Source organism: Engraulis encrasicolus, chromosome 12 (assembly GCF_034702125.1).
Source record: "Engraulis encrasicolus isolate BLACKSEA-1 chromosome 12, IST_EnEncr_1.0, whole genome shotgun sequence".
Classification (NCBI taxonomy): domain Eukaryota; kingdom Metazoa; phylum Chordata; class Actinopteri; order Clupeiformes; family Engraulidae; genus Engraulis; species Engraulis encrasicolus.
Window position 1 is genome coordinate 32,661,086 of NC_085868.1, and position 17,500 is coordinate 32,678,585.

The 17,500-nt window shown below is 42.7% G+C and overlaps 1 protein-coding gene across 1 annotated transcript in view; it reads left to right on the plus strand.

The window, feature by feature from the left end:
- The window catches only part of LOC134459522 (thrombospondin type-1 domain-containing protein 7B-like), a 148,939-nt gene that overhangs the window by 41,121 nt on the left and 90,318 nt on the right, over window positions 1-17,500 (plus strand). The window contains exons 5-7 of the mRNA XM_063211885.1: window positions 1-81; window positions 6,090-6,161; window positions 6,505-6,636. The exon at window positions 1-81 is cut by the window's left edge and continues 75 nt beyond it. Of these exons, the coding sequence (XP_063067955.1) occupies window positions 1-81; window positions 6,090-6,161; window positions 6,505-6,636 (285 nt within the window). The remainder of the gene's footprint in view (window positions 82-6,089; window positions 6,162-6,504; window positions 6,637-17,500) is intronic.

The following is a 17,500-nucleotide window of genomic DNA, read 5'->3' on the forward strand; positions in this document are numbered from 1 at the left end:
CTGAGCCATGCCTGCTCTCCCATTGGTCAGAATGGGGGCCGTGTGTTCATGATGACTGCAGTGAGGTACCGGGGAAGAGAGGTGAGAAGAGAAAACACCTCACACACACCAAAAACTCTCTCTCTCTCTCTTGTGTGTGTGTGTGTGTGTGTGTGTGTGTGTGTGTGTGTGTGTGTGTGTGTGTGTGTGTGTGTGTGTGTGTGTGTGTGTGTGTGTGTGTGTGTGTGTGTGTGTGTGTGTGTGTGTGTGTGTGTGTGTGTGCATGTTTGAGTGCAAGTATGTGTGTGTAAACACTCACACTGTCTTGATTCTAGTGTAATCCAGAATATGACATTTTTGTGGTGGTTGCAACACTTGGCAAAACGTGTCAATACACACACACACACACACACACACACACACACACACACACACACACACACACACACACACACACACACACACACACACACACACACACACACACACACACACACACACACACACACAACCAGCCTGCAGCAGCACCAACTCACACACATGGACACACAACAGCAACAACCCAGCAATTGTACTGTCAACATGGCATTCTGTCCACACACACACACACACACACACACACACACACACACACACACACACACACACACACACACACACACACACACACACACACACACACACACACACACGGACACACACACACGTGTGCACACATGCGCACGCACACACACAGACACACACAGACACACAGGCACACACACACAGACACACACACACACACATACACACACGGACGCACACGCGGACGCACACCCAGGCACGCCACACACACATGCGCACACACATGCATGCATGCACAAACACACACACAAAAAACCACACACAAGAACGCATACACAGACACATGCACACGCACACACACAGACACAGACACACACAGCCACACACACAAAGACACACACGGACGCACACCCAGGCATGCCACACACACATGCGCGCACACATGCTTGCATGCACAAACACCAAACACACACACACACACACACACACACAAAAAAACACACACAAGAACGCATACACAGACACATGCACACGCACACACACAGACACACACAGACACAGACACACACAGCCACACACACAAAGACACACGCACACACATACACACACACACACACACAAAGACACACGCACACACATACACACACACACACATACACACACACGTGCGCGCACACGCGTGTAGACGCACACCCAGGCACGCCACACACACATGCGCGCACAACACACACATACAACACACACACACACAAAAACACACACAAAGCCCTGTCATAAACTGTGAGAACATCCCCTCTGCATAATTACATGTCAGCATGGCTGTAACTACCATTGAGTACACAGAGGTCATATCCTCTGTATTTTTTTCAGTTATGTAAACTGTATCTATGATGAAAATCGATATATGATCTATGAAAAATTCAGTCTGTATACGCCACCCCCATTTATCCTCAAGGCAGTAATTAATTAAAACAAAAAACTTCAGAGTTTGACTGAAGGCTTTGAAGCATTCTGAATATACAGTATGCAGTAGCGTATGCAGTATTTGACCCCAGTATATGAAAATGTCTGGCTACGGCCCTGCATGGCAGAACAACAATATGGTGACCACAATAACACCTTAACCATAATTCACTCTCAGAAAGCAGCAAAACACTTATTTTGTCAGACCAACAAAGTTTAAACATTCAGACCACACCCAAGGCCCTTCAAAACCACACTCACCCAGAACACATAACCAGGCTTTTAGTGCAATCACCTGCAGGTTTGTCGATACTCTCTCTCTCTCTCTCTCTCTCTCTCTCTCTCTCTCTCTCTCTCTCTCTCTCTCTCTCTCTCTCTCTCTCTCCCCTCTCTCTCTCTCTCTCTCTCACTCACTCACTCACTCACTCTCTCTCACACACACACACACACACACACACACACACACACACACACACACACACACACACACACACACACACACACACACACACACACACACACACAGGGCCGGTTTTTAGCATAGGCCGGCTAGGCGGTCGCCTAGAGCGCCATGTGAAGAAGGGGCGCCGAAATGGCGCTCTCCTATGCGTAATTTTGCGATATGAAGTTTTTTTTATGAAGTCGCAATCAACAAAGAGTGGCGAAAGCGCTCCTCACGGCAAAGCGCCCCTCAGCCAATAGTAATATCCTCCTGACTACCAGGGGAAAAAAAGTTTGAAAATCTTTACTCCCCCAATTGTTTGAAGGCAAAAAATGAGATTGACAACATTTTTTTCGAATTTTTATTTTTTATTTTAAAGATTTAATGTGTCCATTACAGTGGACATTGGAAGGCCGTACATTGAAAATGTACCTTAATTGCTATCAATCAATCTGGATGAAAAAGCATAACAATCAGTTTAATAATTAGTAAATTTGAGCATTTATGAGTTTACAATGAGTGTTTTATTGGTTTGAGGTGGAAACTGGATGTGTCTGTGACCATTATCATTCATGCAGGTCATCTCAAGTCAAAGCAATTTTGTTTTAAGCAACTGGACTTGCAGTTGAAGCTTGAATGACATGTGGTCCCTCAACTGAGAACTTTCACCAGAGTTGACTAATTTTATAGTTCTGATGTGTGAAATATGGGTTATTATCTCTGGAACCAACATGTGTTCATGTCTGTAGGATTAATTAAGTCTTAATTTAATTTTTGGTTGAAATATTGTCCTGCAAAGTTCAGACACACATCAGAGTCATGTTCCACATGGGGCGACAAATGCATCAATAGGGAACGTTCTGCTTGTTCTGATTCTACTTTTCCTGCTTGAAATGAATCCTAAGAGGTCTCTGAATCTTCAGCATCTTCCTCAAACATCACATCTAGGATTATTTATCAATAATGTGCTGTAAAGTGTCTCTCCTTCTGATTCTGATTCTGACTTTCTGACTAGAAAAATACTAACAAAATGGAAGATGTCACTACCAATGTCCATTTTAGAGGACATTTCTTTAACGCCTAAATATGGGAATTAAATAATGTTACATTCATTTAGAAATGGTTTAATTGTGCTCTGAAGAGATTGAAATAACATATAAAGCTGATGTTTTAAGACAATAATTGCCCACTTTAAAGTATTATGCATTTACTTTCCCTTTAGCCAAAAGCGGCCTATTTTTAATGGACACCATTTTCCTTGCAAAGAAATAGAAAGTTCCCAAAACCCCACCCCTACACACATGGTATCATTGGAAAGCTCTGAATGTCCTCTTCAAAGACCATTGGGAGTTAGCACAGTAGTGTGTATGGGGTGGGAGATATTGCGGTTTACAAATGTCCTCTAGAGAGGACAAAAATGAACTGCTGGTAGTCAGGAGGATATCTCTTCCAACTGTCTCTGGGAAGTCTGTGAACCAATAAACAGACAGTTCTGAGAAAGGGGGCGGGACGAGTGACAGCCTGCGCTCTATTTTGAATTTGGAGACTCACTCGAGAGACAGAGAGGGCAAGCGCAAACAATAGTGCTGCTCTGCTGGATGGAGATTATTATGTTCTCATTGAACCACTCATTGCATGATGCAGGAGTTTCAGAGGGTGTTTTGGAACTATGTGATTTAATCAGCAACCGTTTGTGATTATGGAAAGCCTAATAGTTATGAGGTTACTATTTGGAATTAGGGAGAAAAAGAGCTTTGTTTTTGATCAGAGAAATCGCTAGTTAGCATGCTAACATTAGCCAAGTATGCCAAGCAATGAAATCCAGTAAAGTAGCTGTTAGTAGCCTACTCACTACTCACTAACACCCACCTGATATCATAATACTTGCTTAGGTTGACAAGCAATGTAAAGTAAGACTGGTGAAATGTTTAAAACAATTTTAGCTGCCATATCTCCTTCCATCCACATGAATTACCTGCTTGTTGTAAGCTTAAAAAAACATTAATTTCCAGACCAGAATGACATAGCCTACATTAATCATGTAACAGAACCATGCACAGCAGACAAGTGAGGCTATTTATTTACTATATTTTGTATATTATGAAATTCAATAGCGTGACAGCTCCCTTTCTCTCACCCTGTCCCTCCAAACACATAGATAGCCCCCTTCTCATTCTCCTACTCACAAATGCACCACTATTTCCAGTCCAGAAATGAAATTGGTTTGGAAGACAGCACAAATGTGTAGCTTATTAAAATTGTTATGCTGCCATGCTTTGTGATGCTGTAGATAGTGTAGATCAATGCAGACCTCCTTGGTAGGCTTATTGTCTACACATGCATTTTACATGCAAATGTACTGTATCACTCTCCTGGCATTTCAATTTCACGTTACAATTCAAACACATTGATAACCTCCCTCTCATCTGGGGTTAGGGGCCCCACCACCATCACATCCAACACACCACACAGTGAAGCTACTTTCATGCGACTCAATCTGATGTGTTGGTCGCCTGTCAAAAAAAAACACAAATCCATTTGATGAAAAACGGTTATTGTTCTTGATGCTATTTAGTTAAGCTTACTAAGGATATTAGTCTTGTGTTCTGTGAGATTTTTTTTGTTCTTTCAAAGGTAGGGGGTGTGGGGGTCGGGGGGGCGCCAGAAATCAAACTCGCCTAGGGCACCAAATAAGCCAGAACCGGCCCTGCACACACACACACACACACACACAGTTGCCCTCCATCTCACCTCTGCAGGGCTCTCATGGGAAAGCAATGTTGTTGAGTATTTGTACATGTAGGCTTGAGTGTGAGCGTGACTATAGGTGTGACTGATTGTGTGTGCAGGCGTGCGGGCAGGCATGCGTGCGTGCGTGCGAGCGAGCGAGAGAGAGAGAGAGAGAGAGAGAGAGAGAGAGATAGAGTGAGTGAGAGAGAGAGAGATAGATGTACCTAGGCTTTTTTCTCTTTGGCCTGAGCAACTGAATATCTCCAACATGTCATATTTTTGTCACACACACACCGGTACATATATACTCCCATTTCTCCTTCCATATCAAGTATGCAGAACATGTCACCATCTTTCACACTCACATTGAAATGCAACACTCTTACTGAAGCACACCCCGCTCTTTTCCATCCTGAGTAGCCCACGCTCAGCCTTTTCCCTTTCTGTTGATCCTTTGTGACTTTCTTTTCCTCATGTTGTTTTTGAGTTCCGTGTCTGTTACATGTAAGTGTGTGTGGGTGTGGTGAGCGCAAAGCAAAAAAAAAATTAATGTTAGCCAGCTTACTTTTAAAGTAAAAACATCTAGTCAATCTTAATACAAGTAAAAAAAAAATAACCTAATAACTAAGACTTCTTTCTTCTTTTGTCTTTTTTGTTGTTATTTGTATTTTGTTTTCTTCTGCGCCTTGGGTTTGGGGTGGGTGTGGGTTGTGATGTTCTTTAAATAATCAAAGTTCAATAAAGAAATGTTTGAAAAATAAATAACTAAGACTTTTGAAATATGAATTTTCTACAGTCAAAGACTCAGATTTGTTTACTTGTTAATCAGCTATTTACAAGAAAGAAGCAAAAACAAGTGATACAAAAGACAAACTTCTTTTCTTTTTTTCTTTTTTAAAAAGGTCTATTCTCAAATGTATTTCTTTGTAAGTATTAAGGAGATTTTACTTAAATTAAGATTGACTAGATGTTTGTTACTTGGTGGTAGAAAAATAAGCTTGTTAAGATTTCATTTTTTCAGTGCGTGCATGTGTACACACACTTGCATATTTGTATTTTTACTCCTCCACATACTAATGTGCAACGGACAAACATCATACGTCTGATGCTTCTAGCAGATCATATTCCCAAGATTCAGGCCAGATTTATATAGCAGGGTGCATTAACGTAGCCCCTTAATGCAGGCCGTACCTCCTGTGGCACACTGTATAGACATTGACAGTTAACTACTCTAGTACTACACTACTATGACAGTGCACGGGGCCTTTAGTAATACATTCCGACTTGGTCATTGCCATGCTAGTAACAGCTAATTTATAATGCCGTGTCTTAAGGGGTTAAATGTACTGTATACCTATGCTTACTGTACGTGCACACACACACACCTGCATTTTTTTTTTTATTCCATTAGGGTTTCATGTGCGAAAAAGGTCTGTGCTCGGAGGCACAACTGACATTACAGAGAACTGCCCACACTTGACAGGTCTGTACTCATGGTCAGTTGTTGTTCTGTACTCTCTTCTCTGTTTATCTTTCAACTTCAGACATTCATTGTATGCTGTTTGGCTAGCACTTGGTTTGCTGTTGTTGTCTTAACAATTTTGAAATAGTATAATACACATAAATAAATTACTTGAAAGAGCTGTATTATGTTCTTTTGTTTCATTGTGTGTTTTTCTTGATTCATTTTAACATGTCCTCTTTGGACAACTGTTTTTGTTGTCACGTTTAAAGTACTTCCCAACTACTTTACAGTAAATATGATGACAAATATGACAAACATCATAAATACATGTAGTAATTTAACGTGACTTTTATTTTGACAGAGGCCATGCCTTGTGATGAGCCCATTTCCTGTTTCTCCTGGCGAGTGACATCCCAGGGACCCTGTACCCCACTGGATGGACTATGCAGCAATGGCACCCAGCAGCAGACAGTGGAATGCATGACAGCATCAGGTACTGTGTGTGTGTGTGTGTGTGTGTGTGTGTGTGTGTGTGTGTGTGTGTGTGTGTGTGTGTGTGTGTGTGTGTGTGTGTGTGTGTGTGTGTGTGTGTGTGTGTGTGTGTGTGTGTGTGTGTGTGTGTGTGTGCCTGGAAGTCTAATAGTGAGAGTTTGATTGTCTTTTTTATGTACATGTGTGAGTATGCTGTGTGCGTGCGTGTGTGCGTGCGTGCGTGCGTGCGTGCGTGCGTATGTGTCAGAACGTGGGTGTAAACATTCACACTGTCTGATCGGGTTTGTTCCACAACATGACATGAAGAGTTCAGATGCAAAACCCCCTAACTCCATGTCTGAAGACCTGCACTTCTATATTTTTAGAGAACTTCGTTGTTGGTTTGGTTTACATTCATGCACATGATAATACATATAAATAGTTATATTACATAAATAAAATAAATAAAATATGCATTTTTGATAGCTTTGTAATAAAAATGAATTAAGATTATTTTCTGAAAAGGCACTTAGGGGGGTTTGCATCTGAACTCTTCACATTTTGTAGTGGTTGCAACACTTAAAAAAGGTGTCAATACATTACAACAGCTGCATAGCAGTTTGAATTTTTTATTGCTTCTGCCATGGATTTCACACGCTTAGATAGTACACCTTTGGGCTGTGAGCATACAATGTGAAGTTCATCAGTTGAATTCAAGAATTGAACCTATGCAAACATGATACTGTAGGTTTTTGTTTAAAAACAGTAAACATGAGTTAAGCCAAATTATAACAGAGTTTAAACTACGTTTAAGGGCGTAATACAGTTAAAAACAAAACATATTCCAATTCCTGAAAAAATTGAGCCGTTAGTGGTCCGTGGAATTTCCACCAATTTTTGCCATTTTTGGGATTTTTTTCCTGCGGTGTGACATCATCGGTGTGACATTTCTGTAAGATACAATAAAATGATTAATATTCTGCACAAACATATCCCACATGCTCTTTCTACTATTGTTCATTTAACCTCTTCTTTCATTTACATTTGTTTTTAAGAGGAAACATAACACTTTTGTAGGTTTTTAACCAATGTTACGTATAAACAGGGCGTCACGTCAACCACCCAACTACAGTTGTTTTCATCATCTGTCTTAGCAGTCTGATTTTATCATTCACTTTTCATGGCGATGGGTTTTATTGTGCTTTGCAATATTTTATTTCATAAGCTGTTCCTAATGATTGCGATCATGATGATGCTGAGGATGATGATGATGAGGATGATGGTGGTGGTGGTGGTGACATTGATGCTGGGGTGGTGATGATGAGGAGGAGGAGGAGAAGGATGATGATGATGGTGGTGTTGCTGAAGATGAAGATGATGATGATGATGATTGTGATGATGAGTAATATAATTGATGATAATTTGTTGATGAAGTTGATGATGATGGTACTGGTGAAATGGTGGTGGTGATGATGATGATGATGATGGTGACGATGATGATGATGATGATGATGAGTGGTGAAATTGTAGTGATGGTGGTGGTGGTGCTGATGATGGTGACGATTATGATGATGATGGTAGTGGTATGAGGACAATTGTGATGATACACCATTATAACGGTATAAAAAGTGTTGAGGAAATAGTACTGTCTGCCACACTGTAACTCTCTTTGATATGCAGTGTTTCGCAAAGATCTGGCTATGCATTCTAGGTAGACATGACACTCCTTTGACACTCTGATCCTTAGGCCCGCTCAACGTAACATTTAACAAAAAGTGCAGATTTTAATTGTTGTTTCGCACAGTATGTCTTTCCTCCTCAGAAAATGCCACTCACTCAATAATGGCCAGTTTCAGGTCAGCTGTGGGTTTTGTTCATGGACGGTGAAAGCTCAGGTAGTAGAGGAGCCGTTCGGCAATCCAAAGTTTGCAGGTTCGAGCCCCGCTTGGCTTGACTTCATCTTTGTGTCCTTGAGCAAGATACTTAACCCCAACTTACCCTGCGTGGCAACCACGGCCACCGGTGTCTGAATGTGAGTGTGAATGGGTGAATGTGAGGCATACTGTACAATGTAAAGCGCTTTTAGTGCTCGAAGGAGTGGAAAGAAAGGCGCTTTATAAATGCAGTCCATTTACCATTTACCATTGTTCAGTGGAAAGCGCAAATGTCATGCCGGAGAAGCAGTGCACATAGACTTAGACCAGAGAGAGTAGCGAGAGAGAGGCTCCATTGGCCCATTGTTTCCTGGTTCTATTATGGCCCCCCCTTAGGCAGACCTAGGCAGACCTTAGGACTGTTCTATTCATTGTAGGAGCATTATGACACGGCCCTTTAGGCAGACCGGAACCTGGTCGCGTTAGGTGCCCATAGAAACCTATTATGTTGGCATATCTCTATACTTAAAGAATCTCTGCTTAGACCCATCACTCCAGTCAGCAGAGCCAGGGTCATTTCAAAGTATTTGGGGGCTCTAGGGAAAGACATATTGGGCCTCCTTTTCTCTCTTCAATCTATTGGGGAAGGCCCCCCTCAAGAGAAAATTTGATAGTAGCATCATTGCACTTTTCGGTCATTGAATTTAGGGAAGCAATGCCTCACTCATAAAGTTGTCATTGCTGTCATTTGAATCCAAATACCTAACCAGTCGGTACCACAGGGCCCAAGTGAGCTGGGGGCCCCAGGCAATTGCCTGGTTTGATTGTCCTGTTGTGACAGGCCTGCGCACAGCCAGGGTTGTTGGTCAGTGTCAGACGCCATGCTGAAGCTATTGTCTGAAGTGGTATGTCCTTGTGAGATGTTATGCTTCAGCAGCATACAGATGCATACATGCAGGCCGCTGACAGCTTTGGCAGGGCCCAGGACAAAGTCGCCTGAAAGGGCCCCCCAGACCAACGCATACAATGCAATGAGGACCCAATTCTGGGCCCCCTCTCTCCCTGGGCCCGGGACAAATGTCCCCCTTGTCAACCCCTATCAGCGGCCCTGCATACATGCATCGACTTGCTCTGTCAGAGAACAGAACACAAACACAAGCGTGCTTAATGCACGCAATCCTTTCATTGCCGTGTGTACATGAACTTGCTTTCTTTGTGGGACAGGGAGATACACAACCTGAAAAAATGCATTTAATGCATTGAGACGATGCCTCTGTTACATTTTCTGTGACCAGAATGGCAATGACAGAGTCAAAGTGTATTACCCAAAAATTGTGTGTAATGTTGTGTGCATCATTGGTGCAGTGGCAGAATGGAGGGCTTTATGAGGCGAAAATGCCGAAATGCACGATTAAAGAAAAAACTTACAGTATACGCTGAAATATTAGCAAAGCCTTACAGAAATCTGTTGCAACAAAAATCTTTGAAAGGAAATCTTGGCCAAGGGTAGGTAACACAGACTGCCTGTGATATTACACTGAATTTCATGATGTTGAGGTCACTCAAAATCCTGGTTGCCTGGAGCAAAGCTGGAGGAAAGACAGTTGTGGCAACCATTCATCTGACCTGAGTCTCAGACAAATTGACTTTCCAGTAACCCTAGAAAATAAAATTTGATCAGTAACACTTGTGTGGAAAACTTGTTAGAATAGTTCCAATTCCTTTTCCATATACTGTACCAATTCTACAATTTTAATATCTGATATCAGAATACATGAGTTCTATTCCCAGGTGAATAAATTGTGTTTAATAGGTGGTTGAACTTGTTTTTGGAAAACTGTGAGGTGTGAAATCTGTTTTCTTGGGTTTTTTCCTCCACAATACATCAGATCAGTGCGTTTGAAAGATGCAGGAAGTTTTACAGCTTATGGTGTAACACAAATCACTACACATCCACACACTGAATCTCTCTCTCTCTCTCTGTCTCTCTCTCTCAGTGGCGTCCTATCTATTTATGCTGCCTCGCCGAAATTAGCCACCTTGATCTTCATTCCGTGGAGACGTTTCAATAACTTGCCAATAAAATATTGATTGTTTATTTTATTTTGGCTACAATTTTAAAACGAGCAGCGTGTGTTGTCCATGCCTTTAGACTTTTCCGGAGAAGTTTCTAATAATAGCCAACTATTAGCTAATAACTTGCCTATAGAATAGGCCTGTTGACTGTTTAGGCTATTTTATTTAGGCCTAGTAGGCTACTATTTTAAAACGAGCAGCGTGTCTCGTCCACGCCTTTAGACTGTCGCGGAAAAGTTTCTAATAACCAACTCAATATAGGCCTAGCTTATAGGCCTAGGCTATAGAAAAGAACACAGCTCCTTTGAAAAAAATCTGCCAATATTTAAATCCACGCTGAATGCGTCTGTTCCCAGGACATGACACGAGTCATAATCTAGCCTATGAGAGAGCTTTTGCTTCGCATTTGGTAGTTCTGCATGTTTCGGGCTGGCATGCATGCCGCATACAGTAAGAGAAGTCTGATGCAACGTTGGGTGTGGGAATTAAATTGCTTGCATTTTCTTAAACAGAGACAGCCTGTCTAATGACACAGGTGTTAGTTAGGAGAAGTGAAACGCAACGAGAGAAAGCCTGGCCTAGGTCAGATTTTCTTAAATCAGTAGGGTTGATTAATAAGTTTTATTAGATTATTAGAACAAGTTTGACGCGGGGTAATTTTGCGCAAGGAAATGGAGAGGGTGTGCGCTAAAAATGACCCAGTGGGGTTGTGCAATTCATCTCTCTCACCAGCGTCTGTGGCACGGATGATTCCCTGTTCTGCAAACCTTACACCTATTAGGCCTACTTAGCGTTGCGTTGTGTTGTTGCAGTTGATATTTCACATGTTCAAGATCAGCTGTTCGGTAGCTCAGCTCGATGGGCAATCAGCCACAGAAGTCGCGGCATGGAGGTGCGCATGCGTGCGCATGCTCAGTAGCTAAAAGGAGCTCATCTCGACAGGGAGCTCATATCGACAGGACACCGGTTCTGATTCCTCCAGTTGAGGATGGGCTGTATTGACGTGGTAATGGGCCAGGTAATTGTTTCGGAAATGGCTGTCATTAACATGCTCAGATCTCCTCTCTCTTCTCTTCCTTTCTCTTCTCCTCTCTCCCTTTCTCCAGGGCTGGACTGGCAATCTGGCATAGCAGGCATTTCCCGGTGGGCCACGCACCCTCGTGGGCCCCTATTGTCAGAAATGTAATTTCAGAAATGTAATGCAATGTCATTTCTGAAAATAGGGGCCCACAAGGGTGCGGTGCCTACCGGTGAGGCAGTTCTGCGCCGATAATTATGATTCAAAAGTGCCCGGGTCGGCCCTGCCGTGGCCAACCAGTAGAGTACTCGTCTGCCACGTGGCCAACCCCGGTTCAATTCCCGGCCCTGATCCTTTGCCGACCCCTCAACCGTTTCTCTCCCCATTCACTTCCTGTCCATGTCTCAAAACTGTCCTATCATCAATAAAGTCGTTAAAGACCAAAAAAAATATCTTTAAAGGGACACTGTGTGAGATTTTTTGTTGTTTATTTCCAGAATTCATGCTGCCAAATGTTACCTTTTTCATACCTTTACTAAGCATCAAATTCTAAGTATTCATTATGACTGGAAAAATTGCACTTTTCATACATGAAAAGGGGATCTTCTCCATGGTCCGCCATTTTGAATTTCCAAAAATAGCCATTTTTAGCTGCAAAAAAGACTGTACTTGGACCATACTAGAAAATATTTGTTTATTACTGAGTATACTTTCATGTAATGATCAAATTTGGCAATAGGCTGCCCAGTTTCAATGAGCAGCATAGTTGCAGTACCTTTTTTCACCATTTCCTGCACAGTGTCCCTTTAAAAAAAATAAAAATAAAAAAAGTGCCCGAGTCCTATTTCTCCCCTAGCCCAGCCCTGCCTTTCTCTTCTCTTCTCTTCTCACGCCGCCAGACAGGCTGGCACTCTGATTGATGCCTCGCGTTTGTTACATCTGAGAGCTGACCAGTGAGGCTGACTGGAACTGTTCCTTTAAATAGGGAACTGTCTGGACTGGACATGAATGGAATACGTAGAATGGAATAGCTGTGTGTGTGTGTGTGTGTGTGTGTGTGTGTGTGTGTGTGTGTGTGTGTGTGTGTGTGTGTGTGTGTGTGTGTGTGTGTGTGTGTGTGTGAGAGTGTGTGTGTGTGTGTGTCTGTGTCTGTGTGTGTGTGTGTGTGTGTGTGTGTGTGTGTGTGTGTGTGTGTGTGTGTGTGAGTGTGTGTGTGAAAGAGAGACAGAGAGAGGGAGACGGAAGCATAGACAGAGAGCAAGAAAAGTTATGAGGAAGATAGATTCTTTATTTCATATTTTGCTTGGCCTGTTTACGTTGGTATGCAGTTCGTGTGGTAATATGGTGCCTGTGTGTGTGTGTGTGTGTGTGTGTGTGTGTGTGTGTGTGTGTGTGTGTGTGTGTGTGTGTGTGTGTGTGTGTGTGTGTGTGTGTGTGTGTGTGTGTGTGTGTGTGTGTGTGTGTGTGTGTGTGTGTGTGTGTGTGTGTGTGTGTGCGTGCGCAAGTGTGGCGCTGCGTGTGCATGTGTGTACTGTATGTAGACTAGGTTCACTTGTCCACAGACATTGTGTGCTGCTTGTGTCATGCTGTGAAGCTCACTGTCCTCATTGCTACCACAGTCAGTCACAGAAGAACGCCAGACAATTTAAGGAGGGGAAACAGACTCAGACAGACTATGTAAAGTCGAGTAGAGTTGAGTCGAGTCGTTGAGCAGAGCACCATATGTCCTGATGGCGAGCTGCCGTCTGACTGTCGCACCAAGCTGAATGTTCTACGCCCACATTAAATCTGTTTCAATGAATTAGATGTTTACCTCTATAAGTGACAAAAAACAGACTCGGTGACCAAAAAAAAGGTGTGCACCATCTTTGTGTCGTGTACCATCACATGTGCCATCAGTCAGGTTTCCGTTCGGGCAGTCCAATCGAAAGTAATTAAGCTGACTTTGTTGCACATGTGTGATTGGTTGCATTAAGGGCAGTGTGGTGGTGAAACAAGACAATCACAACAATACGGAGACACCCACAGAGAGGCAGGACACCCTTAATTTGTCCTTAATCAATGAAATCTTTCTCCTCTACCCTATTACTTCCACAGGCAAGGGAGTAACTTTGACTTTGACATTGGTGGGGACACAAAATTGTTGGGGTTCGGGGGTTTCTCCCCCGAGAAAATTTAGAAAATACAATTGTTAAAAGTACAATTTTAACGCAATATGTGAATGTATTAGCCTATGAATTAATGTAGCTCAATGGTTTTAGAAGGGGGTGATTTTTTACCATTTTCATTGTGTCTGTGTGTGTGTGTGGGGGGGGCTGATTACCAATCATAAGTTCATGGCACACAGATGTTATATCAATGAGCAGATGATATGTCAATGAGCTTTCCTTAGGAAGTTGGTCTTTCAATCACACGGTTGCAGGCTTAAATCCCACCCTTAGGCTACCTCTGTTTACACCTTCATCCATGACTGGAGTGAAATTGACCAAAGCAGCTAGTTCTGATACAACATTGCTCCAGAGACTGTTACCAATAACATATAAGTAGCTTTGGGTTCAAATGTCAGCAAAGTGGTATTGCCTAACATGAAAATGATCACCAGTTCTGCCAATAGGCCTAGACATTTAGGCCTATTTTAACAGCAACAAAAATGACACTGACATTTGCAAACCTTTTCTTGAAATAAGCTTGCATGTTTTTTTTTAAATAAAAAATAAATAAGACCCGGCCCAGAATTTTTTTTTTGGGTTCCGGTGCCGACTGACCTTTTTTATCCTCCAAAATTAGCGATGCTGTGTGGACTGTTGTAGCCTACACACAAAACAACACATTCTCATAGGCTAACTCCCTATCTCTCGCTTTCTCCCTGCCTGTAGCTGCGTTTGCATCATAGCAGCCTACAGGCAACACACGTGCGCGTGCAAGTGTCTTTGCGCAGCGCGTCTTGACAGAAATCCCAGCGATGTCACCACATAGTTGCGCACCAACTGTGTCACGTTGAAGGCGAATTTTAATGCTACAACATACCAGTTAGCTTTGTAGCCCTTCTACATGACCGAAATGCAATACAACACAATGAGTAGGTGTAGGCCTATCTGCGATTTTTGAATGATGTTGGTTACATACTCTTCATGGAAGAAGGCTTCCATTTCAGCCGCGTTGGATGTTCAGCGAGATCAGAACCAAGTCGCAGCAATTAGTCTAGGCTACTCAATAGTCCTACAGTTAAATAGCCTGTAAAACCAAGTCAGGTTAATTTAATATGAAATAAGGGAAATGTTTTGCCGAAGTGTAGCCTTCCTTTAGGAACTCTTTCATTTACCACATGGGACGCGTTAACAGAGGTTTGTCCGACGGATTTTTTTTCAAGTCAAGTCAAGTCAAGTCAAGTCAAGTCAAGTCAAGTTTATTGTCAATTTCTTTACATGCACTGGTCATACAAAGAATTTGAAATTGCGTTTCTTGCTCTCCCGTGCAGACATAGACTAATCTAGGTAAGGACATAGACAGTATAGACATAGACAGTACTCATACATGGACATAGACAGTATGGACGTAGACATTGCTCATACAGACCGACTTTTAAAAGGAAGACTGAAGATTCTGAAGCCTGCCCGTCCTTTCGACGGTAGTTTAAATAGGCTACACCCGTATTAGTAGATCAAGTGTGCATTTCAATTCGTTATTATCTGCGCTGCGCAGATACCACATTTCTTCTTAAATAGGCCACTTTATCCTTCACCTTTCTCCGCCTCTCTCTGCTTGTCACGCAACTATTACGCATCTGCAGGGCTCCGGTCCCTGCACCCAAATAGTGAATTAGAAATTGCCGATGATGTCGGCACAACTGTTGGAATAGGCTAATTAAGATTCAGAACCGTTTGTAGGCCTATACGTAGGACTAGGCTACTACATTTCACCACAATCTGATTTAATGGCAGGGCGAAGTTATCCCTCTATCGCATTTCATAAAAGTTTTCATAAAAAGTTTTTTTTTCATATCGGGCGTCGCCACAAACTCCTCGCTTGAAACAAAAAGTACTGTAGGCAGGCCTATGTACCAGAAATAGTAACGCACGGTGTCTTACATAAGTAACTTTAATCTGACGTTTTGAAATGGTAGTTGTTAGACTAGGCCTACTCGTTACTGAAAAAAAGTAGTGCGACAACGTTACCGGCAACACTGGTCGTGATTACACAGTAGGGGGCTAAATATTGGTGGGGACGTGTCCCTACCGTCCCCACCATAAATTACGCCCATGTCCACAGGTAACTAAGACTGACACACAGAGGTCAGGAGAAGAATCTGACGGCAGAACCAAGGGGACATATGTTAATTTACCATAAATCATACATTACTTCCAACATCATTCCAATATCGTTCATGTACCCTTATTGTAAAGTGTTGCCAGTGTATAAAATGCCTGTCTTTGTTTTTGTATTATTTTATTTTTTTCCAATGGAAGATCGTGAGAAAAAAAAATGGGAATCGAGATTTTTTGCCATATCGCCCACCCCTAAGTCTGAGCAGAAGTTACAGGAGGCTTGCCCTATTATCAGGACTAACCTCCTGACTAACAGGGAGGTAAGACAGGCAAAAAAGCAAGACAGCACCAAGAGGCAAGAGAACCAGCCACAAGAGGCAAAGAATATAGCCAGAAAGATGCAAGACAGCCAGACAGCAACAAGAAGTAAGGCCCTCAGTACACTTGCTGTGAGCCGCAAATCACGTGCGTCACCGCGAGCAACCAACTGCACATGCTTGCTGTAGCCCCTTAATGCACGCCGTACCTCCTGTGGGACACTGTAATAGACATTGAAAGTTAACTACTATAGTACTACACTACTATGACAGTGCACAGGGCCTTTAGTAATACATTACGACTTGGTCATTGCCATTCTGGTAACAGCTAATTTATAATGCCGTGTCTTAAGGGGTTAAAAGCAGTAGTATTGCGATCCAGAATTGGGAACACAGACCGTAAACAAAACAAAAAGCACTCCCCAGGTAAGGAGACGATACTGCTACTACTTCTACATTTGCACGCTCCTTTGTCAAAGTGCAACGGGGAAGTATGATCGCAAATCGAATGTTAGTAATTTCGGACAAGCTGAAGACGCTGTTGAAAAGCTGCCGCCATCGTCGTTTTCTCCATGGAACTGTGCAGTCTTTCTCACGATCGCCCCCAGCGAGTTTGAAAATATCGCACCCAACGAACCTGTTTCATAAAATTGACATGAACCACGCAAGTTAACGCACTCGTGCACAAATCGTGTCCGCGCACGCTTATCCTACAGCAAGCATACCCAGGGCTTTAGACAGCCAGACTGCAGCCAGACAACCAGACAGCCAGACAGCTAGACGGAGTGCCAAGCCATCTAGAGACAAGACAGCCAGACAGCCAGCTCACATATTTCCACATTTCCTGCTTTCAGGTTGCAGCTCTGCTCAGCAACGCTACACTCTCCGCTCAGACCCTTCCTGACACTAGAGCGCACACAATATATCCTGTCAATGCTCACGACTGACTGACTGACATGCTGCAGCATTGACAGTTGATGGATGGATGGATGAATGGCAGACAGGCAGGCAGAGGGGCAGATTAGATAGATAGATAGATAGATAGATAGATAGATAGATAGATAGATAGATAGATAGATAGATAGATAGATAGATAGATAGATAGATAGATAGATAGATAGATGGATGCTCGGAAGAACACATACACGCATACACACACACACACACACACTACATTATACTATAGTCTTGGCATTTCGGCTCATATTCCTGACAAACTGTTTGGCAAGCGTGGGGAGTGATTTTGAAAAAAAAAAGTGAGACAATGATGTATGTGTCTGAGACAGTCTGTGTGTCAGAAGTGTTGCATCATCCAGGGCACACAGATCATACACAC